Source organism: Electrona antarctica (assembly GCF_951216825.1).
Source record: "Electrona antarctica genome assembly, chromosome: 10".
Lineage (NCBI taxonomy): Eukaryota > Metazoa > Chordata > Actinopteri > Myctophiformes > Myctophidae > Electrona > Electrona antarctica.
The window spans coordinates 34404007-34429781 of record NC_136791.1 but is presented as its reverse complement, the minus strand read 5'-3'; the positions used below and the strand labels follow the sequence as shown (position 1 = coordinate 34429781).

The 25775-nt window shown below is 41.8% G+C and overlaps 1 protein-coding gene across 2 annotated transcripts in view; it reads left to right on the top strand.

Moving 5' to 3' along the window:
• nrg3a (neuregulin 3a) overlaps positions 1-25775 on the top strand; it is a 505465-nt gene that overhangs the window by 438315 nt on the left and 41375 nt on the right. For both annotated transcript variants that reach the window (XM_079511785.1, XM_079511784.1), the window contains exon 5: positions 20264-20287. In XM_079511785.1, the coding sequence (XP_079367911.1) occupies positions 20264-20287 (24 nt within the window). The remainder of the gene's footprint in view (positions 1-20263; positions 20288-25775) is intronic.

Sequence of the window (25775 nt, the reverse complement as noted above, 5' to 3'; positions counted from 1 at the left end):
TGCACACATTGCGAGCTCACTGTTTTAGAATGACTACAGTACAGATACTGCTGTCTAGGTACTGCACCAGTAGAAATGTGAAGCAGTTGAGCAGGGCAGTCCTATGTTAGTTCATACTAGTTGGCATTAGAAAGACAAACACTTTCAAATTGAAACACAATAGTTGATTCATTTTTGAATGAATAACTCAGCTTCCAGTTTACCGGTCCTGCCACCAGAACCAAACAGAAAAAAACCCCCAAAAACCCCATATAAAACAATATACTGAGAATTAAAACACAATAAAGCCCAAAGGCTTTCTATTGTGCTTCTCTGGTACAAAACAAGAGAAGACAATACATTATTAAAAATATAATACATTTTAATTGTACATACTACTTTGTAACTATTGGTCCCGATCCGATCATGTGAATGGAAATCGGGACCGATCACGTCATTTTCAAATGATCGGAATCAGATTGGAAGCAAAGAAACGTCACGGGATTGATAGTGGGGATACTATCAATATTATATCCATATCATGATATGAGACTGGATATTGTCTGTGATTTTGGATATTGTACTATTGTGATATGGCATAAACGTGTTGTGTAATAATATAAATATCGGATCGATAAAAATCGGAATCGAATCGGGAGCAAAAAAATATGATCAGGACATCCCTATTTATTACTTAAGGCCATTTTAAATTAATTCAGTGAAACACAAAATGTTTGATTTTTCTGCAGATTCCACTCCATTACAGAGTAGTTACCTCTCATAGTAGGCCTAATGAAAAATAATACGTATTTTCATACCATCTAGTTCTGCAAGTTCCGCACTGAGAGTGTTCTCAACCACCATTGTATCTTGCCAATATAACAGAATCGCATAGCATATAAAAAGATTGCATAGGGAAATTAAATCATTAAAGGAAAACAATAGAGGACCACGATACTACCCTGTGGCACACCACAACCCATGGTTCTTGACTCTGAAAGGGTCCCATTAATGTCAACCATTTGAGATAGTTGAGATGACTTGACTGAAAAGAAAATGGAATCCCTTGACGAGCCTTAATACTAATCAGTAAAATCAGCTCTATAACAAAAGGAATATGTGATATATGGGCATGTGAGTTAGTAAAAAAAAAGGTCTAGCCCCAAATCCAACAGGAATTAGTTTGTATGTCCACGCAGTCTGTGAGATGGACAGGGAAGAGTTAACTGTTAACTGTTTATGGTTGGGATGTGGAGGAAACAGAGTTCAAGTTGCTTTTGTTGTCATGACCTCTTTTGTTGTTGAAAACTGCAAGGTTGCTGATTGGCACTTCCCATTCCCAGGAACTTTAACAGCGTAATGCACTATTCAGTAGTCAAAGCAGAGCACACTCTAAATGTATTCTGTTTGAATAGTGCTCCCTACCTCTCTCTCCCACCTCCCCTCACTCTTTTTCCCTCTTTATAACCTTTCATCCACATGGCTCCTCTTCTATTATTGTCTCAGGCGCCTTGAATAACATATTCAGCCCTTGCCCGTGCTATGGCAAATTGACGGTCTAGCAATTGAAATACTGTGGTTTGATGGTGCTGCAAGCTGCAAGGCACAATCACATTCAGCACAGCTCTCATCAATAGTATATATCGTTCCTGTCTGACAGAAAACGTGTATGTCCAAAATGATTACTTTTCAGCTTATCATAGGCAAAAATCTTTTTTTGTTTTTCAAAAATAGCAAACATATCGCATCTACAAGCTTAGAGTGCATCGCATTACATCATAATTTATATTATTTTAAAAAAATGGAGATACAAGGTTTCTGCCTGCCCGGCAGTGAAGATATGCATCACATTGCACCCCAACACAGAGAAAGAGAAGACACGGGAAAGAGATTTAGGGATTTAAATCTGACGACACATTTTATACAAATTTAATACATGCTATCTTTTATGTGATCGGATTTCATCCTTCACCGGATTGTGCGCACAGCCAATGATAACATAGTAGCAACCAAGTACAATTTCCAGAGAACAAAACCTTGCATTTCATGTTGTGTTCTATTGTGAATGTGTGTGGTATGAATGGGACTTTGAAAAGTGTGAGGGCTGGATGTATTCATGGTTTTATTGTACACTTGGGGCAGGGTTAATGAGAGTCACCATGGCTATCTCCATTCATTCAATTCATTCATTATAAGGGTTTCAAATGTATTTTTCAGTCAGTGATATTATACAACAATGTGGTATTACTTGTGGAGAAAACATTATGTATTATGTGAAAACCTGTTTATGCGGTTCTGCTATTAGTTCTTATAATTTTGAGTGATTCGTTTTCAACAAATGTATTTGGAAAACTATCATTTTCAAATATGATTCAAAGACATCTTGGACTAAAGCCTGGAGAAGTTAAACTCACACAGTATACAGTAAGAGACTAGAGTAGAGCCTGGAAGACAACTGACCACTTGGGCCACCCCAAGAGCAAAATGGCCACCATGTGAAAATGGTCAATTGTGGTTCCTTTACGAAAAGGTGTTATGGGTGTAGTCTGATGGTTCAAGAATGGGGGTTCGTACTCTATGTACACATATGTGTGTACTGTATATATTTACATGTGTATATTCTTAAATGTATGCATATGCATGTAAGAATTTTCCACATACGGTACATACATGCAACATCACATCACTGAGAAGTAAAATCGAGTGTCAAGTGTGTATGCCTGATTGACATGCACTGCTGATACGAAAGTTGGAGAGATTGAGCTATGGGAATCCATTACTAGAACAGTGCCTGTTGGGGGGTAATCAGGTGTGATCAATTGGCTAATAAAGGGCGAGGTCATGCATCATTGTGATGTCAGAACATTATTGTGATCATGTGATGTCAGAACAGGCCAGCTCCATATATGGAGATCTAGGGGTGATCTGGATTTGGGCCCTGTCCGGAGCCTGGGCAGAGGCTTTTGTGCTGGTTATGGACAACCGGTGATCCGACGGACTCCGGGCACGTGAGACAAATTTGAAGTTGGTGGGGCAAACGGTTCTCGAGTTACATGGATTACAGGCATAGTACACACAGAGACGTACACATGTGGTGCATTTTTAGATAGATACAGTACAGAGGCTATCAAAATTCACTGCACCTATGGAAAACATTGTAGTTTTGTTCACTTTGAGATATCTGAACTGAAAATGTCTTAAATCAGACTTTTACTGGAGATGTTTCCCAGTTTGCAAAGCCGGTCTATATTCAGTCGCTGCAACTATAGTTGTCACTTTCCATTGGCCAATGGGGAGTCTGCAATGTCTTCCCATACTCTGAACGGAGTGGCGGAGTGACTGAATCAGTCAGACTCATAGATATAGTAGCTGCTGCAGTTCATTGGATGTATCTTATGTAGGCTGCCATATTGAGGGGGGAAAAATCACACCTGTGTGAAGTGAGGGGCGCTCTTATCATTATACATCATCATACATCATCTCATGAACAACTGAATTGATGTGATTGGTTGGTTAAATTTATAGGTCATATTTGGTGGACATTTGACCTAATTTCTCCTTGCATTGTCAATGGCAAATATGAGACGTGTGGGGACAAGATTTAGCGGACATTTCACCTAATTTCTCCTTTCATTGTCAATGGAAAATGTTGTCAGAGGCTGCCACTCAAAGTGACCGTGACCAATCACAGCGCGTCTTTTCCAGGTCTTGAAAGTGTTGTCACTGAGTAGGAAGTGATGATTCTGACATTACATTGACATGACGTTAGCCCATTTTGTTTTTGCTCAATACGATACACATGCCCCAGATCCGGGGGTGTCATCTACCTTTTTATGGTCTATGGAATCAGTCAGCACAATACGTTCACCCAAACATCTTCTCATCACAACTACCGACAGCTGTTCTCTCTTCTCTGCAGCTGGTTGAAATCATGGCGAGCGCTGAGCAAAGCAAACATGTTCTGCTGCCGTGGTCATAGGGAGCCTCCCTCCCTTCTAATGATGAGTATTTATTTCAAGAGGGGGCGATCACATTAAACATCCTAAGCCTCCTCCTTCACACTGGGACAAAAACGCCATCTTAAAGTTCGATGGAATGCACGTGAGCGCTGTGACCAATCATATTACTGTACATATGACCATTCGGGTTATTTTGGTTCCGGTCTAGCTGCGCACGCATACTGCTTCTTATCAGTGTGATGTTTACTTTTCAAGGGGTTTAGCTGGTATATGACTATGTAATTTATTTATTTTTGAGTGGTGCAAGCACTTCTATAGACAGCTATGTGTGTCCCTGGGTCTGTCCCTGGCTGGGTGGCTAGGTCTGTCCGAGCACGAAAATAGCGTTATAGCGTTTGTTCACCACCAAGTGTCACTGTAGCCTAACAAAGGCCAGGGATGAGGGCTTGTACAGTACGTACAGCACGAGTACAGTACAGCACCACTCACTTTAGACGGGTCTGATTTTTCCATTATCTTTTAAACATGAAATGCTTCAGAACAGCGAATTAAGAGTATTTTTTGTTTCATGTTCATTCTTGCAAAAGGCCATTGTTTAAGCATGGTACGGTAATTCCCTACAAATTCCATTTAAAAAATTGGACAAGGTGTAAAGGGACAAGTTGAATAACATTTTGTCTCTGCCAGTTGTAGAATGCAAGGTCACCTTCGGGCCCCAGAGCTATGATCCCTAAAGTTGTGATGCCCTTACTTCTATTAGAGTTGGACTGTAGCTGCGTAAGGCCCAATGTTAGAATGCTGTCACACTACAAGCTATAGCATCCTCAGGGGAGTCATATTAATAGCTAGGTTCTGCCTGGGGATCATGCAGTGTCTGATACCAGAGGCCCCTGTTGCTTTGTGGGCGTATAGGTCGGGAGTTTTCAACCTTTTTCATATCAAGTCCCATTATATATTCAGCATTTGAGCCACCGACCACCATTTGATAAGATTTATCCTCTCATACCAAAAAAGTAGAATATGTTGTCGTGGGATAATATTTTGTCCATAATATCATGCTGTATTGATGTTGGTACCATTAGGAGAAATAATAGGCATTGATCCAAATAACAAGGTCACAAGCCAGTTCAACTTCTATATCAAGAACAACATAGTGATGTCTTTGTTTTAATAAAGATTGATTGTTCCGTAAGTGAGGAGACTTAAGATGGTCTATTTGCATTAATTGGTTTTAGGATAGAATTCAAAATGCAGTACTGCATACAGTTTTTGAAGGGCGCTAGCCCCTCCTATATACAGGTTTAATGTTTGTTTTTAGTTCAATGTTTGTTTTAAAAACGCCATTGACAATGAAGGGGAAATTTACGTCATCTTGTCCCTAGCCTGGAACTCACCTATGCTTTTTATGGCATAGGCAGCTCCCGGCAGGATCCGCCGGGAGAAACTATGCGCAGCTGCTAGACATGAGACTAATTGATTAGAGCGACAGAGAGAGAGAGGAGTGTGTGTGTGTATATGTGTGCGTGTGTGTCCATTTAACAAAGGTGCAGACGATCAGAAATCAGCAGAGAGTGAGTGATGTTTGCGCTACTCTATGCCGAATTGAAGTGGACTCAGACCCAGACTTTTTTTTCTCCCTGGAAATAAAAATGTCTGGGTTTCCGAGGCTATCTTGTCCCTAACACAAACATTAAATCCCATTAAAGGACCACTTCACCACTTCACCACTTTTCAACCTATCTTCATATAATAGGTCCTCAGTAATAATGATGATAAAATGGCACAATTCTTTTCTACTCAGTCTGTGTCTCGTAGAAGGGCTGTGGGCAGTTCAGAAACCCGTCCACCAATGACATCATTGATGGGGAATCCAAGCTAATAGAAACGGCAGGCTTTCTATTCCTGAAAAGTTGCAATGTGAAAATGGAAGCCATCGTTCTCAAGATAATACAAATCTAAATATCTTTGTAAAAAACGGGTTTCTGACTGAGTCGGGGGAAAAATGGTGGTATTTTAACATGATTATTAGTGAGGACCAATTATATGAACATAGGTTGAAAAGTGGTGAAGTGGTCCTTTAACAATAAGGAGAATTTAATGTTTGTTTTGACACCGTTTGCTTTACATCATCATTACATCACCTAATCATAGCATGATACGAGCGCCCCTCACTTCACACGGGTGTGATTTTTGATATACAATTCTGAATCTACCATGACATACACATTTTGCAATTTATTATAATAAAGAATTTAGAGAAATGTTGCAGTAGCTGTATACATTAGGGTAGGCTATTGTTTGTTTACAGTGGAACACTATTTTGGTGTCAATTCAGCTGAACAAATGTGGTTGTGGTTGCTGCAGTGCTGCCATCAAGACTATTACGGCCACAAGTTGTTATTTATTTTCATGTATGGGAATTAAGACAGATTTCCTGAAGATAGAAGAAGAAAGGCAAATACAAGAGGGATCTGCCTGGGCCCTAATTAGTGACATATCTGATGGCATTAAGGGCTCCATTTTCGTCACCGCTAAACCCCTTATCCCTAAACTTCTTTGGCTTTTTTTTACTATTTAGATTTTTTTTTTAATAGTTCAACTAGCCAATCTACATTGACACGTTGTGAACTTGTAGACTGGCTATTTTAACTATTCAAAAATGTTTTGCAAAATAGTAAAAAAGGCAAAGAAGTTTAGGGATAAGGGGTTTAGCGGTGACGAAAATGGAGCCCCCTATACCTAAAATTTAATTGGCATCCTCTGGCCAGCATTTATCCAGGAAATAAATAGAAAATAACAATGGCCATGAGTTGTGAATACAAAAATGGAATGTGACGAACAAAGCCATTATGAATGAAAGATTGTCAAGGCAGGGCACCTCGGAGAGCTTAGCCTTCGGCATGGCTGTGGCCAGTGCCTTCTGTGAGCCACAGCTGGGAGAAGATAGGGTGATATGGAACAGTAGATTACATCGCAATAAATAATGATCTGCCGTGTGTGTGTGTGTGTGTGTGTGTGTGTGTGTGTGTGTGTGTGTGTGTGTGTGTGTGTGTGTGTGTGTGTGTGTGTGTGTGTGTGTGTGTGTGTGTGTGTGTGTGTGTGTGTGTGTGAGACGTGCGCCTTCACAGACGCAGACGCAGTGTGCCTGAATGTATATATTCATATATCCTCATTAAATTCAATCTTTTTTAAATGAATTGAATTTAGAATATTAGGAGAATTAAGGCATGGCCTATATTGGTTTTGTGCTCCCGACTAAAGCATCAGTCCTTTATTTTCCCTCAGCCCTGGGATATAGCAGGAAGAAGTTAATCACACAAATCTTGTTCTTATGACAGCTTACCCCTAGAGAGAATAGAGACACAAAATAATAGCTGATATTCTTCTTCTTTCCATTCTATCTTGCCCCCAATGACCAATCCATTATTCACAGATTTTAAGCAACGGTAAACAAGATACAGAGTCTAATGGCCGCATGGTTTGTCTAGCTATAACTGGCTTGAACCTCCCCTACATATATCCTGCTATCCATCTTAGAATGTAAATTGAAAACATTTCTTCAGTCTAACTGTAGTGTGAAAATTGCTTTCCTTTGTCCTTGGGCTACAGTGCTATGCAATTATGCATATATCGTGAAAAAAAAAACTACACATCACCAATGATATTCTAATATGCTATTAAAGGTCAGCTTTGTGTACTTGACATCAGGACTGGGTGGTTTGCGTGACCTGAAATCTCTTGTGAGCTTGTAGATCGGCTATTTGGGGAATTAGGATGCTTCAACTTTGGTGAAGTAAAGTGTATGTTTTCCTCATGAAATACTATATCATAGTGGGAAAGATTTTAATATTGAATATGATATAAATGTAAGATGCTTGAGTCACTCAGGGCTGCCGTGGATGAAAAAGGTATTTTACAAGGGTACCCTGAACCAAAGAAAAGGTTGCGAACCACTGGTCTAAAAGCCCCACTAGCAGCCCCTAGAAGCTGTGCTATACTCCTTACACCCAACCGGAACAAAGTGGTTTGAACCAACCGACTTGCCGGCTCCACACTGGCAGTAGTGGAGCTCAAATTGAAACAAGCAAAGGAAAGGTCACTTTATAGTGGTTAGGTTTCATCCTCCGGGGAGCATGAATATGCTCAGCTAGTTTGACAGTAATCCACCAGTTAGATTTCTCTGTATCCTTTATGCAAGTGGAAATGTTGGCCTAACGGAGGTGCTAGACTAGAAGAAATGCCATGAAGTCACCAAAATCAGTATAGCACATCCTCTGGGGATCATAAAGTGCACAACAAACTCCACCATGGCAGTAGTTGTCACAATAAACTTGTTTATGAGTAAAGGGGTGGATATAGCCGTCCTTAGCCATCCCACTGCTAAAAAGAAAATGAGGAAAATGTACGCTTCTTTCTTTGTTTTCCAAAATGATATTCACCCTAACTCTGAGGCTAAGCTGAGCTAGCCTTGCGTTGCGATACTAATATACCACTGCGGTGGGCTACGTGGTATGCATATGCAATAGGGGCGGGTGAAGTCTGGCTGCGCCAGGCTAAAGCTGAGCAGTAATGCTGAATCGCCTGTTACAATAGAATGTAATGGATTGTGATTGCTGTGGCCAATTTACCTTCCATCTAGCTATAGCGACGGAAGTGCAATTGGAAAAGTGAAGGAGACAAGAAAGAAAGGTGGAAAGAGAACAGAAATGTCATATTGATTGCAGGGGTAGATCTGGCACAGTCCCCGTTCTGCGACTGGACTCGCTCAAAATATTTTGACTCTAGCAAAATGGTAATGTTTCGGATGGACTGGAAAGAAAAAAAACAACATGATCAATGTTTTTATCTTTTGGTTTTATTTTGTTCAGTGTTCACTTATTTATTTGGCTGAGTGAGTGCTGTATGCAGCAGTGGATCAAGGCTCTATGGCTGTGCATACAGACCCACACTAATGGATGTGGATGGTCTATTTCATGGTGAAGTGCAGTTCTTGTCAGCCCCTGAAGAATACAGCACTGCACTGGAATGCAGATTATCTCAGAACATTGTTGAAGCTTTTCCACATTATATACTGTTGCCCCTCCAGTCATAGGTCATTAATAATAGCTGGGCAAGGGTAACCTGGCTCCATCCAGCATTAAATCATGAAAAAATATGCTCTGATTCCGCGGCTACAGCCAATCAGTGCTGTTTCAACTCGATGACATCAAACAACAAACATGGCTACCCCCACTGTGGTAACATAGGGCTATTAAATCACCCTATGATAAATACTTTCTTTACAGAAACGAGAGGTTTTAGAAACATCATCATTCGACATTTTAGCCCGTTTGTTTACATGCTAGTAGCGCTCGTTGACTGTGTTTGTTTGGTTAGCAACCGGGTTAGCCACATTGACAACGACGTCATCTGTTTGCTACTATTTTGATTGGTTGGTGTGAACCAATCTCCGAAGACTGACGCTTCTCTAAAGTGATAAATACACTCTCCAAACAAATCAACTTTGAGACACATTCTTTGAAAAATGCTTGGGAGGAAGAACTAGGTATGCAGATTGGGGATGATGACTGGGAGGAGGGTCTTCGTAGAATTCGGTCTTGTTCTGTTAACACTCAACATCAATTAATACAATTTAAAGTTATGCATAGACTCCATTACTCAAAAACAAAATTACACAGGATATTTCCAACTACCTCCCCACTATGTGATCGATGTGGAATGGCAGAAGGTTTTCAGATGTGTATGGATGTGTTTGAACCTGACCCAGAGACCGCACTTTTTGGTTCTTCTCAAATACTGTCAAATCACAATGTTTCTGTACAAAATACAATGATGTATGGTATGGTAATTGCAAAAACCTGGTTAACTGATTACTTGTATACTACATATGGAGAAAATTCGCTATGATATGATGGACAATTCAAACAAGTTTTATGTTATATGGCAGCCATTCCTAGATCACCTTGCTCAAATGTCACACTGAACCTATCAGTATTTAGTTGTATGCTCTCCACTCTTCACACAATCTAGCAGTGTAACTTATTGTAATGTAATGACTCATTCAGAATGAAAGCATGCCCTGTTTTTCTTTTCTTCTTTATTTTATTTTATTTTTTTGTCTTGTCACTTTTTTTCTTTTTTTTTCTTCTGTCTGTCTTTATTTGAAAAACTTTTCAGTCTGAATAATGAAGTGAAACGAAATGAAAATTCAGGCGTTTTATTCTAGGGCAAGGGTGGCACCGGCATGAATGCAGAGGCTGAGGCCCTTGTTCCTCTCGACACTCTTATTTCTCATCTCTACTCTTTTACTGTGTATTCTTCGCCCTTTCACACTGTTTCTCTTGCTCTGGAAATCATCCAGTGATGAAGGATTACAATTATTGCAAACGTTTGTTTGTAATTTTCCACATGTTTTATGGTGTGACATCATATCCCTGAGACCATCATTGTGTGTCACTGTCATTGGCTCATCAGGAGCTCTCCTTGTCAAGCTACAGAGATAAGCAAAGTTTTACTTTTACATTTTGAATAGATATGAGTCGACAATAACAGTCATTAAAGGGGGCCTATTAAACATATCTTAATTTTCTGACATATATAGGTTAAATTCAGATTGCTCAGAATTGTTTCTACTTTCAAAACAAGCATATAGTATGTCACATGTGATGTATTTCTTATTATGGGCATCTGTTCTGCCCAGATTGCCTCTAACATGGATGTCATCCATCTAAAAAAGAAAGTTGACCAATCATAAGAAAGTGGGCTTTTAGACGGCGCCTTAATGAGTCAAGAGCTAATACGGCTGGGTTTGTAGAGATAAGAGGGGTTGCATAAAGAGTTGTTTGAACTGTGAATCATGCAAAGCTACTATAGTGGAGTCCCAGAATAAAATTATAATGGCTGGAAATTTGCATAATAGGCCTAACACAATCAGCGCCGGGATTTCTTTCAAAATAACAGCTCGGGGTGCCGCGCAGATATGGCCGCTTTTACTATGTAAGCCCCCCCCCCCCCCTTCTGTTCCAGACAAAAACCGGGAGAAATATTTTTGCGTGCGCTTACCTCGCTATCATTACGATAAAATCGCTGAATAATCCCTCGCGTTCATATTTTGAACGAGAGGCATGTTGAAGCCAGAAATGAAGAGCTTAGTATATCCATCTGGTCAAAACCACGGAGAGCTCCCTAGATTAGCAGATATGAGGCATTCTTTCTGAGCCGTATACAGGGAAGTGAACGGGACCGCGCATGCGCGAAGAGCAAGGAGTATGGTGCAGAAGGAGAGGCCAACCCCCCCAAAAAATAAAAAATAAAATAAATCAGAATTTTTCTCTCGTTTGATATCAATGAAAATGCTAGGACGTGTGTACACGTCCTAGCAATCCGTTTCCACATGTCCTATGGGTTAAAAGTGAAATTGGGCTTTAAACAACGGCCTGAATGTGAAATGGTTCACGGCACGCTTCGAACCAGGCCTCTAGAAATTGTTGTGCACAAGTAAGTGCCCATTGTTCATGTGTATTACCGGTATGTGCAGTGTGCACTGCTCTTGGACAACTGTGAGCTTTAGCATTATGGCAGTTTTCTGCGGGCACCGATGGAAAATGGGTGAATGACCTAGTGGTACACCTGGCTGATGGAGCCATTGGAAGGAGAGACCGCCTATCACTGGACAAAATGACCCAATGCTTCTGAGGCCAAATTACTTTTTAATGTGCCATTTTGTTAGGTTTTAGGAGTTGAAGAGTAAGTATAGTGTCATTGTCCGTCCCTGTGGGAACATCAAGAGTGATGGGAGTTCACTTACCCCACTCGATCACAACCATTGCCGTACAAATCTCTTCTGCCCAGAGAGAAGAGCCATGCTGATCCGCTTGCCTGTGATTTAACCCACCGATCCATCCCTGCTTCTCTGCACCTCTTGTCTTTCTCTATCACACACCCCCTAGTTCCCTCTTATGTCACAAAAGTACATTCTCTTGTGGGATGTCTAAAGAAGACAGACACAGGATGAAACAATTTAGGTGTCAATTGATTTCACACTTTGTGTTAACACACAATGTTGTCTATAATGTAAAAATATTCTAATTGTCAGGTATGTTTATATAATGATAAGCAATCATACAAAGCAGACCGCTAGTAATTATATAGACTCTATATAATGACTAGCGGTCTGCTTTGTATGATTGCTTATCATTATATAAACATACCTGACAATTAGAATATTTTTTGAACAATTCTAGCAATTTGCCCATTAGAAGAATAAGAAAAACGTCCTCTTCCTATTATCCCATTAAAACTCGGAGAGCATCTGTGTCATTTTAGATTTTTGCATTGGCTATTCAAATATATCCGTGCTGCACTGCAAGCTTGTACGTCAAGTGTGAGAAGTGAGAACCTCTGATTTAGAAGGCATTTTCAGAATTGGCTCAATGGGTTAATTTTCAAAATACTGTACACAACATTGAATTGAATTGTATTGAATTGAACTGCAAGAATGTTAAGATAAAATATTATAGCAGTGTGTGTGTGCACTCTCTTTTGATTTGTGTCTGTTTACTTGTAACATAGTTTGAGTAGTGGGGTACCTGCCACTTCACTTCATATACAGTAGACCCCCCCCCCCCCCCCCCCCCCCCCCAGACTCAACATCTCTGTTCAACCGTGCTCAGCTCGGGTGAAGCAGTGTCGGAGTTCATTATTTGTGCTTAACCTGCCCTCCACCTGGCTATACTCCACAGCCTATGGTCTGAGAACCTACATCCACGGGAGCTACCGTCAAGGATGGTTGTTCAGGTCAAACAGACTTCACTAGAACACGGGACGGTCCTTCATGGTTGGTTGATAGCGCCGGCTCCAAATCCTGTCCGTTTCACCTTCCTCTGTTCATTTCATGGGGCAGGTGTTTATACATTATGCTGCCTCTGCGTTCTCACATGTGACATGACAGAAAGTGAGAGAATCGGGAGGGGCTGTGGGGTGCAGCGAATGGCAGCCTGAAACACACAACAATAGAAGTGTGTGACTTGTGTCCTGGCTTACAGTATGTGTTTTATTCTACTACATTATGCCTGACAGTGGTCTTAACTGTGGCAGTTTATAGCAGTCCCATGTTCTACCCACATACTGTGATTACGGAACCCACTAACCCAGATAGTGTTACCACCTGTTACATTGAATTACATACTGCTGGAACCGTACGTGTCCATGGGTGATGATGATGGATTTGTAAGTAAATTGCTGTATCACAAGACCAGAATACCCAGGACCTGACTCAAAGATAATAAAGGTCTAATGTTAATGTACTGTAGGTTAGAGTTTTGTCACTATATATTCGCTCACAAAAATAAATCATTCTGTAAGCACGGCCTATGTATCATCCAATCATTATTATATTGAATCTGCCAAACGGGGGTAATATTGGTAATTGCGGATAGTAATTACCAATATTAAAAATAATGATTTTGTAGTTTGTTTCTGTAGTTTAGTTGCTTTTTTGGGCTTGCTGTCTATAGGTCAAGGACAACCAAAATTATGCTTATTAAGTGGTGGAATCCCCATGAAAAAGACTTGTTTACAGGGACCCCAAAACCAAAATAGAAGAGCTTAATACAGACAAAAAACAGTCTAAGTCCACACTATTTATCCATAATGTATAAATGATAGATAAGGGGTCAGGACAACGAGGCCTTTTCGTGGAGGGGTCAGTCTGAAATTTGGACTTAGACTGTTTTCACTGTTCTCATTGGGTCTACCTTCTAGCAGGATATTTTGTGCATGTCTTCGGCAAATCTTCACTCCCAGCCGCACTGAATTTCCAAATGATTGTCAAGTTTGTTTGTTTTCCATTGGACAGCACAGATGAAAATCACTGGATCCGCCATTACTATCTTAGTAGCTCTGCCGCAAATGGGTCAACTCAAACACTACACGTCAGAATTGTAAAAGCCCAGGCTTAATTTATTTGGCCTTATTTGGCAGTTCAGTATATTTTCTTGTATATTTACATAGATCTCTGAGGAGCTTGTCTTTAAATGGAAAAGAAGCCATGTCTACCCATCAGAATTCAGAAATGAGCACAGAGTGTAGTGTTTACAGCTTGGTAAAATAATGTATTGCTTGCTTTATGCAGTACATACAACTTGCTTCCATGGATTGTATGGATAAAGTGAAGGAGTGGGATGCTGTCAACACTGATCCTGTGATGATACTGCTGATGTTTATGTTAAACAATGTAGACGTTTTTATTAGCCCTTTTTCATCTGAGGACGGAAAAAACGGCTTCTTAATTGTAATAGTTTTCTGAAAACATGTTGCGATATACACATATAGCAACATCTAAAATGACACAGATGCTGTCATGTCAGATTGAAAGGGTTAATTGACCAAAAAGCACAACCAGGATGGATATTCAGACGTTGGAAGGCCTTGGTAGAGGAAATGCTATAAGCCATCATGCACTCGTAATGTCTATCTAATAGAAAAAATCTCTTTGTCTGTCCGTCCACATGTCCGACTTGCACCGTTCTCCAGTATGCCAGCGGCACCGGTCTAGTACAGTAAAGGAGCCATTGGAAGATGTGACAGCAGCATACAGTACAGCCTGGAACTGGAATATGATAGTTTGACAGTATCCATAATATCAGTATTCCTGATGCTGTGTGAATGTATAGGCTACTGCGGACAGGGGTCAGGGCACTATAGATAAAGATACCTGGTTACTAATAGAAACCAGTGTGGGCCAGAACCCGAATGAGGCCAGGGAGAAAGAGAGGAAATGCTGGGACATGACAGTGAACGATGGTGGTCAATGACAAGATGACACTGGCATACCAAATGGATTGATTAGTGTCATTGTTGCATTCGTATGCCACTGTTATGGACAGCTAACAGCTATTAATCTGTCTGTGTTGAGACACTGAAAGGTGACAGTTATTTATGGTGTTTGTGTGGTACTCCCTCGGTGTGGGACACATGGTAACTGAAGCACGCAGAATGGGGATTTGAAAATCAGGGGAGAAAAATGGCTGGAGGACTGGAATTAGCATGCTCAAACCAGTGAGCATGCGGTCTCAGATGCAACTACAGTTACTAAATGTGAATAAATACTTTATTTTTTTAACTTGTACCCCTAAGTGTGTGTGGGGGTGGGGGGGGTGGGGGGTTGCTAGCCTGCACATTTGATCCAGTGTGTCCACTGTCTGAGAAAAAGCAGAAGGTGATGGATACGGTAAAGTGAGGACCCATTGAAAGAAGAGAGACAGGCAGACTGCAATGCGCAGAGTTTCTTATCAATGCTGCGTTTCATTATGACTGCACGGCATCACGTTCTCACTACCCCCTGCTCTCCTCTTTCTCCACAGCCATCTGTCAAGGCATCGATTTATGGCCCCTTCTCTCAAATCCAGTACTGTAAGCATAAATTGGAAATGGCATGCAGCGCATCGCTGTTGTGCCCAGACAGACAAAGACAGAGAGAGCGAAGCCATCACTCAGGCTTTATGATCTGATGCCATCGCTTTGACATGCACAACTGTACAGGTGTTCCTTTGATCTGTTATTGGGGGGAAAACAGAGTGAGGTGTGTGTGTGCGTGTGCGTGTGTGCGTGTGCGCGTGTGTACGTGTGCGCGTGTGTGTACGTGTGTGCGCGCACAAGCCAGACCATGCCTTGCTATTTTCATCATACGACAGTGTCAGGCATAAGCCAAGTTTGTACTGTGTTGTACGATGCTATCATAATACACCACAAATAGCAGTTATACACGATCACAATGTGTCACGTTTCGAGCATGTATAGCTGCTATTTTTGCTATTTAAGCATAGAGTTGAACAGTATGTGTTGGGATGGTTGTTCAGTGCTAATCTATTTATACATTTTAAAAACGTGTGCGTGCGTGCGTGTATGCGTGCGTGCGTGCGTGCGTGCGTGCGTGCGTGCGTGCGTGCGTGCGTGCGTGCGTGCGTGCGTGCCGCCCTCCCTCCCTGGCATAACTCAACCACCCACTATCTGACCATTAAACTAGCATGTATGTAGGCAAGGTTGTGCCAACAGTTACCGAGAAGAGAAAAACATGGATATCTGTATCTGTCTGTCGGACCAAATCTCTGTGTTTGGGGAGGACCCTGATTGGCTAATCCGACCCTTTACAAATTGTCAGCGCTTGTTTGTGCTGCTTCACTAAATAGAACTCCATTCACGTTTGTCCATGTTTGTCATCAACATGACATCAGTAGTATCTCCATATTTAATCGAACATGTTAGTGTTACATACAGTACATACATACATACCCAGCTGATCACCAAACGTATCTTAGTTAGGTCATCAGCCAATCCCTGATTGGCCGTCAGACAACACCGACATACGACTGACATACGCAGCCGATTAGCGGCGATTACAGTACTTGCGCACTCTGCTTGCGCAAGTAATAACCCAGAAACTTAAACTAAAACTACCTGTATATATGTTCTGTGGAAAAGTTCACTGTTTTCAGTAAATGTGTAGCCTGGGCACCATTCCATTTCGGGTTTACGAACCGGTCGGGAGCGGATGATATCACTACGTCATGTTGTAGTATTGTTTTGTAGTCATCAATCTTCCGGAACTTCCTTTTCCCTCAAACCGATTTTTCTCAATAAAAGCTACAGGCTACGAGAGCTTTTATCGTTATTCTTCCGGTTTGAGGGAAAAGGAAGTTCTGTTTGATTGTTGCTGCCTGATGACTACGAAACAATACTACAACATGACGTCACGTAGCGATATCATCCGTTCCAGACTGGTTCACACGGCACTTTTGGAACAGAGACCAGGCTTTCCTCCGAGGTGGAAAGCCTTGTGAGACGAGGTTAATAAAGGTGAACTCTTTAACCACTGCCATTCAAGTCCAAGCACTGCTCATTCAATCAGTATTACCAATAAAGCGGCTGAACACAAGGATTTCAGTTACATCTGAAATTCTGAATGTGCCCGTGGGTGAACCTTCTGACATTCAGTCCTTGACAGAGCAGCTGTACTGTCCGTTACAGAACACTGTCGACAGCTCACAATAGTCCATTAATAATGTAATTTGACCTCAAACTAATTGCAAAAGAACCAAACTCAGCTGATTTTGTATCTTCAATACTGAATAACAGAAAAAACGTTGCCTGGAATTGTCTGAGGGGAAGTTTTGAAAATGGCCTGTACAGGATGGCCTCTGTGTATATAAGGCAAATATTTTACTTAATACTTTTGCTTTAAATAGCATGTGACATGTCAAACTAGGGGGTTTTCATGATGCTGAATCCATTCCAAGCATTAGTTTTGCATGAAAACACTCATTGGGCTAAATTTGGCCATAGCCTGCACTTGCGCTGACCTCATCACATTTGTGATGACGGCTATGGCCGGTTTTAGCCCAATGATGTGTTTTTAGATGGAGTTGCGGTGTGTGTGTGTGTGTGTGTGTGTGTGTGTGTGTGTGTGTGTGTGTGTGTGTGTGTGTGTGTGTGTGTGTGTGTGTGTGTGTGTGTGTGTGTGTGTGTGTGTGTGTGTGTGTGTGTGTGTGTGTGTGTGTGTGTGTGTGTGTGTGTGTGTGTGTGTGCGCGCCTGCCTGTGCGTGTGTCTCTCTCTCTCCATGGGGAGGGGAAGTACATGGAGACTGGCCATGGACTCCCTGTCACTAGCACCTGCCTCTCCGTCTGGCTCTCAGTCTCCGCTAACAGGCCGGGAAGCACCCCACGTTATTTTGGCACTGCCATATTATTTTTGAGGGGCGCTAGCTCCTCCTATATTCAGTAGATCTTCGTCTTACACAAACATTAAATTCCCATTGACAATGAATGGAGAATTTCACGTCATAGTGTCTGAGCAAATCGGCTTAGTGTCTATTTTTGTCTTACACAAATATTGAATTCCCATTGACAATGAATGGACAGTTTTACGTCATAGTATCTGAGCAAATAGGCATAGTGTCTATTTTCGTCATGATGATGTACGATGATAAGAGCGCCCCTCACTTCACAGAAGTCCACACGGGTGTGAAATTCTACCTGGGTGTCTAGGCCTTAGCTGTACTTTGATACTTCCTATGAGGAGGAAGCAATTAAGCAAACAACAATTTCTGTTCCTAATAATCAACACACACACACTTTATCGTTATTTTTTTTTCGAGAGAGAGAGAGAGAGAGAGAGAGAGAGACAGACACACAGACAGAGAATGACATGTCTATTGGGTCATCAGTAAAGTGAAAGATGATCCGCTTATATGGGGGCTGACGCTGGTCGATAAGATGGAGGTTAGATTGGACAGAGCCATTGGCATTAAGTGGAGCTGCTCACCCAGTGTTTAGATCTGGGACTACTGAGTGACCATCAAGCTGCTGTTGACACCAGATAAATGATTGCTTTCCATGGATTATGTCGTAATAGTGTGTTTGCGTTGAGGAGGCATGGGGGTTATGTTTTGTAGGCATTAGAGACCGTACGGTTGCAAGAGACGGATGACATGCAGTCAGTGTTCATTTGGTTGTTTTTCATATTTTACTCATGCTGATTTTTGTTTTGTTTTAGTCTAGTTTTAGTCGACTCAGTGAATACCATTTTAGTTGACTAAATCAGGGGTTCTCAACGTTTTTGGCTGGGGACCCCCGGAAATGCTTTGGCCGTGTCTCGTGACCCCCGCCCCTCCCCCCTCCCCACCCCAATACAAGTTGACCGCTACAATAACCTTAATAATAGCGAAAATACATCATAAATTAAATACTGAAACCAGATATATAAGTTTATGCATGCACTATGTGTACTACTGTATGTAAACTCTTAATTTCCATTTTCCAGCCATTCAGTTTTTTGGCGGACCTCCCAAAATTCATTCTGTAGTGGGTGGTATAAATGTCCTGAAGCTGTGGCAGTGGTGTTCCTTGTACCATTTTAACTATCCTTCTAAGTTGTTTGTGGTCTTTTCTTTTTTTTTTAAATATATATATAATTTTTATCCCACGATTTTGTAACCCATTTTTCACCCCTTTGTCAATTATCTAATGTGATCCTGGGCTCTACACACCCTCCGCCAACATGGGGAGAGCAATGGACTTGAACTCATGCTTCCTTCATGCCTGAGTGTCCAAGTTGCTCCTTTTACACCTGACAGGTGTTGTTTGTGGTCTTGTTCAGTCAGGTTGCAAATCACACCATTATGCCTCCTGTAGGATGCTCTCTATGGTAGCGTGGCAGATCATGATCATGGTGTCTCTGTGTTGCGCCTTCTTAATGATACAGCTGGTGTATAATGACCAGGATCGGAAGTCTGAGAACTGAATGCCTAAAGGTATTTTGGAAAGCGACACAGTTGTATGACACTACATTACTAGAGGAAATAGAGCACCGAAGTCCTGACGTAACTCGCTCAAAATCGTTTCATATAAGCGTTGTGGTCCAAAAATAAACAAGCTGTCTCGGCATTAATGTCAGGGAGGTGTCTCTGTATCGTTTGCAACAGTCAGTCACTCATATATGATGCAGTCTGCTTCTAGCGAAGATTTAACTAATTCAGTAGCAGTAACATTAGCGTTTTCTCTCAGTCAGTTGATTCTTAATATCCATATGAGTGAAGCGGCCAGGGTGACATGTTTATTTTTCAAACACAGTTCATATATAAGACGATCTAAAATCCCCCTATGGGGATTATAATGCAAATAAAAAGTACACAAACCTGTGGATTTGCGCCCTCTACCGATATTGACGTCAGACTTCGGTGCTCTATGCACTATCCGGTGTGTATATTATGCCTATAGCCTTGCTGCCTGCTGGGTACATGTGCGTGCTTGCGTGTGAGTACACGTGTACACATGTGGGCGGCTGTGGCTCAGGAGGTAGAGCAGGTCGTCCAATGATCCCTGGGTCGGCGGTTCGAATCCTGGCTCCTCCTGTCCACATGTTGAAGTGTCCTTGGACAAGACACTGAACCCTACATTGCCTCCAATGAGTCGGTCGGTGTGAGCTCGCCACCATTGGTGTGTGAATGTGGGAAGTGAGGACGCTGGCGTCGACTGTTCGCCGCTTCACCTCCCAATGTATGAATGAATGAACCATTGTAAAGCGGTTTGAGCACTTGGAAAAGCGCTATAAAAATGCAATTCATTATTATTATTATTTGAACATGCATTATGTGTGTCGGCCAGCCAACCCTGGCAGGCATGTGCCTTGAGTTCTGAAGTGGCCTATGATCCAGCTATACAATGTGACAGACAATGCTAACACAACAATCTTCTAACCACTTGTTTTCTTTCTCTCCCCCCTCCTCTCCCCCCACCCTTCCTTCTCCACGTGCCTCACGGAATAACAGATCACTTGGGCATCGAGTTTATGGGTAAGCAAAAACCTTCTCTTGTCTTACATGTGCGGGGGTCATGCCGGCCTGCCCTGTACACGTCCCAATTGTCCCATGCCTTTCATGTTGCATAAAGCCCTGCATGTTGACTGTTTAAATATATGTGCATTACATGACCTCGTTACCTCATCTCCTTGGATTACATTATCCATTATCACACACAACACGGTGGAGCTCAAGACACTGAGCTGTGCTGATCCCACGGGGTTTGAAAATGATGTCATAGACACACCCATCTCTATACAGACAGTATATATGTGGTTCTATTCTTCACATGAGCTATCTCTACTCCCTATAATGTTATGTGTATATCATTATATCTCTCTGCTTTCATATCTTTTCTCTTTGTCTCTGGCTTTATCTCTGTGCCATCCCTCTCTCTTTTTTCATCTCTCTCTCTCTCTCTCTCTCTCTCTCTCTCCCTCTCTCTCTCTCTCTCTCTCTCTCTCTCTCTCTCTCTCTCTCTCTCTCTCTCTCTCTCTCTCTCTCCCTCTCTCTCCAATTGCTCATGAAATGTCCCTTCAGAATACCAATGTGCTGCAGTCTCCTTGGAAACAACGAGAACAGAGAGGCAAGCAGGGTACAGTCAGGGAGTTTTTATGATGTTGGTACTGCTACCAAGACCAACTACAGTACTTCTCGTGTGTGTGTGTGTGTGTGTGTGTGTGTGTGTGTGTGTGTGTGTGTGTGTGTGTGTGTGTGTGTGTGTGTGTGTGTGTGTGTGTGTGTGTGTGTGTGTGTGTGTGTGTGTGTGTGCGCGTGTGCGTGTGCGTGTGCGCATGTGCGCGGTGTACATATGCGTGCATGTGTGTCTTGTGCATCTACATACTTATATGTATGCATATTCAGTAGTATGCATTGTACATTGTGTTTCCATAAACTGGGAGACTGTGCAGGCATTGTGCCAGAAGCTCCTCAATGTCTTTGCAAGGCTGTCTGCTGTTCTTGGCTCTCCTTGCAGGGTCTGCGCAGGTGTCATGGCGAAGGGCTAGTTAGCAACACAAATGCCTGATTCTGTCTAGCATTCTCCACTCTTTTCAGTCGATAGAATGTATAGGTTCTTTCCATACTTCAGGTGCAGAGATGGCAGGGTTAGCAGTACCTAGTAATGACATCCTGTTTGGCTGCCAATAGCTGTTCTTGCCTGTTATATTATTTTTAAAGGTATACAAAGTTTTGACCTTGTATGTAGCATTATATTTGCCGGAGGACACACTACATGTAGTAGTTAACTTTTTTGTTTGAAGGTTTATTTGTTCTTGCTTTAAATATGCTGGATCAATTGTGCACTGCTTTATAATATGCTTTAATAGGTTTTGCTGCATTCAAAGAGCTTCAGTTTGTAAGTCCTTCCCCCTGTGTGGAAAAGACCTTTGAAAAGAACATACTGTTCTGTTATACGGAGCTTAACAGAGACAGGTATTATTATTCTTGGTCAGATTCCCCAAAAATTTAACCCTGAAGGCAAATTGTGTAAATATATGGCATACATATTTTTTAGGGCTATTAAGTGGTGCTGAATCCAAATCTGCTGTATGCCCAGCTAAAATAAATGGCTGCTAATGCCTCAACAGTGATCATTTAAAGATGGCGGCCACCAATACGTATATGCTTAAGTACATTTATAACTTCATTGCGTTTTTTAGGTTTTCATAGTATGGGGAATCCAATGCCATATTCTGATTTGTATCAAATCTGATTATGTGAAAAGTGTTATCTGTTGGTGAATAATCTTTCCAAACAACATTATCCCATGACTTCATAACATATCTGCTGTCAAATTATTATAGCATATGGATTTGAAAAGCTCCAGATTTGAGGAGTGAGCTGGGCCATCAGTGGGGATACAGCGGAGAGACATGGCCCTTAGCTGGGCCATCAGTGGGGATACAGTGGAGAGACATGGCCCTTGGTGGTATGCAGGTCAGTGTAGTACTGCCAGCGTCTAGTGTAGTGCTGCCAGCCAGTGATGTACCCGAACGTGTTCAAAGAACGATAGTTCACGAACGCGTTCCTATTTCGGCTGAACGTGAACTGAACGTACTGTATTTCTGCCTGATGAACGTCATTGTGAACGCGTTCATTTCTGGCGTGTGTGAACGTCACTTTCTCACGTTCAACTTTGTTCAAAAGTGAGTGAGCCTTACAGGCGAAACCCCCGCTAAAACACACCCTAACCAGTCCTTAATATCTAGCGGAAAACCCACCAATAAGCCCTTATCCAAGTAAGGGATAATATCTCGGCTTCGCCTCGGTGGTTACACTCCCTGAAGGTGAATTATATCCCGACAATGACCACCTAGCCAGATATTATCCCGCTTATTACATGGCTAATTAATACATTGACCCAAAACACAACAAAAAAAGTATTCCATAAGTTCGAGCTGGCTGCGTGTGCAGCTGCAGGGCTGCAGCACTGTCGGAAAACAAGGAAGTGAGTTGATCAAATAGAATCCATTTTCGGGTCCTGCTTCGTCTATTTCTCGCTCAAATGTTTTCAAAAACATTTTTAAGAGCAATGTTTAGCTGTAAATGACATTGTGTGTCACTAGTGTGTGTGTGTTTACATGGCTGTCATGTTGGAAACAGCAGTATACAAGCGGGGCGCAGCCGCGCAGCTGGTGCTCAGAGGGTTTGATTAGGCAGCGGTCTGTTATACAGCGGAGCGGTCATTATCGACACATAATTCACCGCTGAATTAAGCGATTGACCAATCAGAATCAAGCATTCAACCAAGCCATGTAATAACACAAATTAACTAATCTTTCTCAAGGCGCACAATTACACTGGAGCGCGCAGCGCGCATATGCACGCAGACAGCAGACACATACAGTCCTACATGGCCCGACCCAAACACTGAGGAGGTAAAGTAAATGTGTTTATAATGTGCCACGGAAAATAGATTCCAATTGCTTGTTATTTTTGCGTCGATGAGGTATGTTGTATGTGTCCAACTGTCCATACATGATCGCCTCGTTCGGCCAACAAAATAAATCTCCCTCCCTCCACAGAAGCGCAGTGATGCCTGATTTATTCTTCGTCGTACACGTGTTCCATGCTGAAAATAGTTGATCTACTGAGCTTGTAGGCTGTGGCTGTGAGGCTGTGAGCTTGCAGGCTGTAAGAACTGAGACCCTTCACAATAAAAGCATGTAGCTTTCACAAGTTGGCCCATAATAAAGACAAGGAAAAGGAGTAATCCTTAAATTCGGTGGCATTTCACATTGCAAAGAGCTATTTTTATCTCAAAATGTTTAAAAAAAATCACACCCGTGTGAACTGAGTGGTGCAACCACCGGCACACGGTAACTCTGTCATTTCTCAACCGTTTCGGACGCGGGACGGCTCGCCGAACCGGACCGGCACCCTGGGTGCGTTCCTGTGGGTCTGGAACCCCCCCGGGAACCCCCACATGGAGTTGCACCACTCACTTCACACAGGTGTGATTCTTTTATTCAATAAAGTCTGCGGTTCTATATGGCTATGGGCTGTGGCAATAATAAAAAAAATAAAGAAAAAAGAACGAAAAATAACTAAAATAGTTCATTTTTTGGAACCATGAACTTTAGTTCAAAATGTTGAATTAGGAATGAACAGAACTAGTTCCTTTTTAAATTTCTGAACTGAACTGAACTGAACTAGTTCATAAAATAAATGAACTTTCCCAACACTGCTGCCAGCGTGCCAGGCGGGCAGAGGTGATGAAGGAGTTTATATAACACAGTAGTGTATAACTAATCAGGCTACCTACCTACCTATACCTACCTACCGACCTACCTAGTAGTACCTACCTAGTACCGACCTACCCATAGACATATATAAAGGCTAGATGGCTCAAGGGGGAGTCTCTGAGGTAGTTCACCCGGCGGCCATCTTGCTTCGGGGCTACAGTACGCTAATATTGTATTCATAGGCGACCATTTCCAAGGGTGCGCTCGTTTTACCCCGCCGGCTACTACTACCCCGCCCTACTATTAGTAGCCAAGGAAAGCGCCACCCGCGTGGGCGGAACTTCACCTTCTAATACAAACACAAAACTCCATTCTGCCAGCTGCCTCGCTAGCCTATAGTGGACTACTACACCGACTTGCAATCCACCATGCTTGATGCTTCACGTGTTTGCATCCCACTGCTAACACTATTTTTACAACGCAGACTTTTTAATAGTTTTTGGATTAAGGTTGGTGAGGGGTACGTTAATAGTTTTTGGATTAAAGGGGAAAACCACCCATTTTCAACATTTTACTATGTAATTAATATACCTTAGAGCTGTTGTGTGGAAATAATAAAAAAAAGTCCCCCCATTCTGTGTTAGCTAGAACTGAAATTATGAAAAAAATCATTAACATGGTGAAACACATCTTGATGACATCATCAAGATGTGTTTCACCATGTTAATGATTTTTTTCAGACATCTAGTACAGCTCTAATGTACATTAATGACATAGTAAAATGTTGAAAATGAGTTGAATGCCCCTTTAAGGTTCGTGAGGGATGCGTTAATAGTTTTTGGATTAAGGTTGGTGAGGGGTACGTTAATAGTTTTTGGATTAAGGTTGGTGAGGGGTACGTTAATAGTTTTTGGATTAAGGTTGGTGAGGGGTACGTTAATAGTTTTTGGATTAAGGTTGGTGAGGGATGCGTTGCTCCCCTGCTTGTGGTTATGTTTAGGTTCGAGTTAGAGATAGGGTTAGTACTAGTAGGCAAAACCACTTGTGTGCAGTCCAAATGAACACAGCACAGCGCTCCCTACCCCACTGACAACCAATCACAAGCCGAGTTTGGAAATGGTCGCCTATGAAAACAAATATCGTCTACAGTACAGTATGTTCTATGGCAGCTCAAACAAAAATAGTCATAACTCGCTCAAATCTTGACAGATTTACAAACGGGTTGGTTTAATACAAACGGTATCAACGTGACTATAATTTAGGATGCTTATCTGCTTAATATTTTTTTTATATTAACGTCATAAAAGCATATAAGTATGCTGTATGCAGACGTCTCTCATGTTTATAACAAACCAAACCGTTTGAAAAACGGTTGAAAATTGAGAAAGTTATGGTTATTTAAAGGTACATATACACAATGTTATGCTGCCCCGAATTAAGATGGCCGCCACGTAGCGACGTTGCTCTCCATTGGCCAGCAGCGCGGGTGAGCCATCGAGCTTTCTTATATATATCTATGAACCTACCTACCTACCTACCTACCTACCTACCTACGTACCTACCTACCTACCTACCTACCTACCTAGACTGCAGTGTTCTGACATTCAAAGGTTTCTTCTTCAGTCTTGTTTTGTCAACAGAGATTGTGTATATAAAACAATTACTTTAAAGATCACATTCTTAAATCTATTGTTGTAACTCCTTCTATAATATATTCTGACTGTTAATTCAGTAAGATAACTATATAGCTTGCAGGCCTCGTATACATTGGCTTGCACTTGCAATGCTAACACATT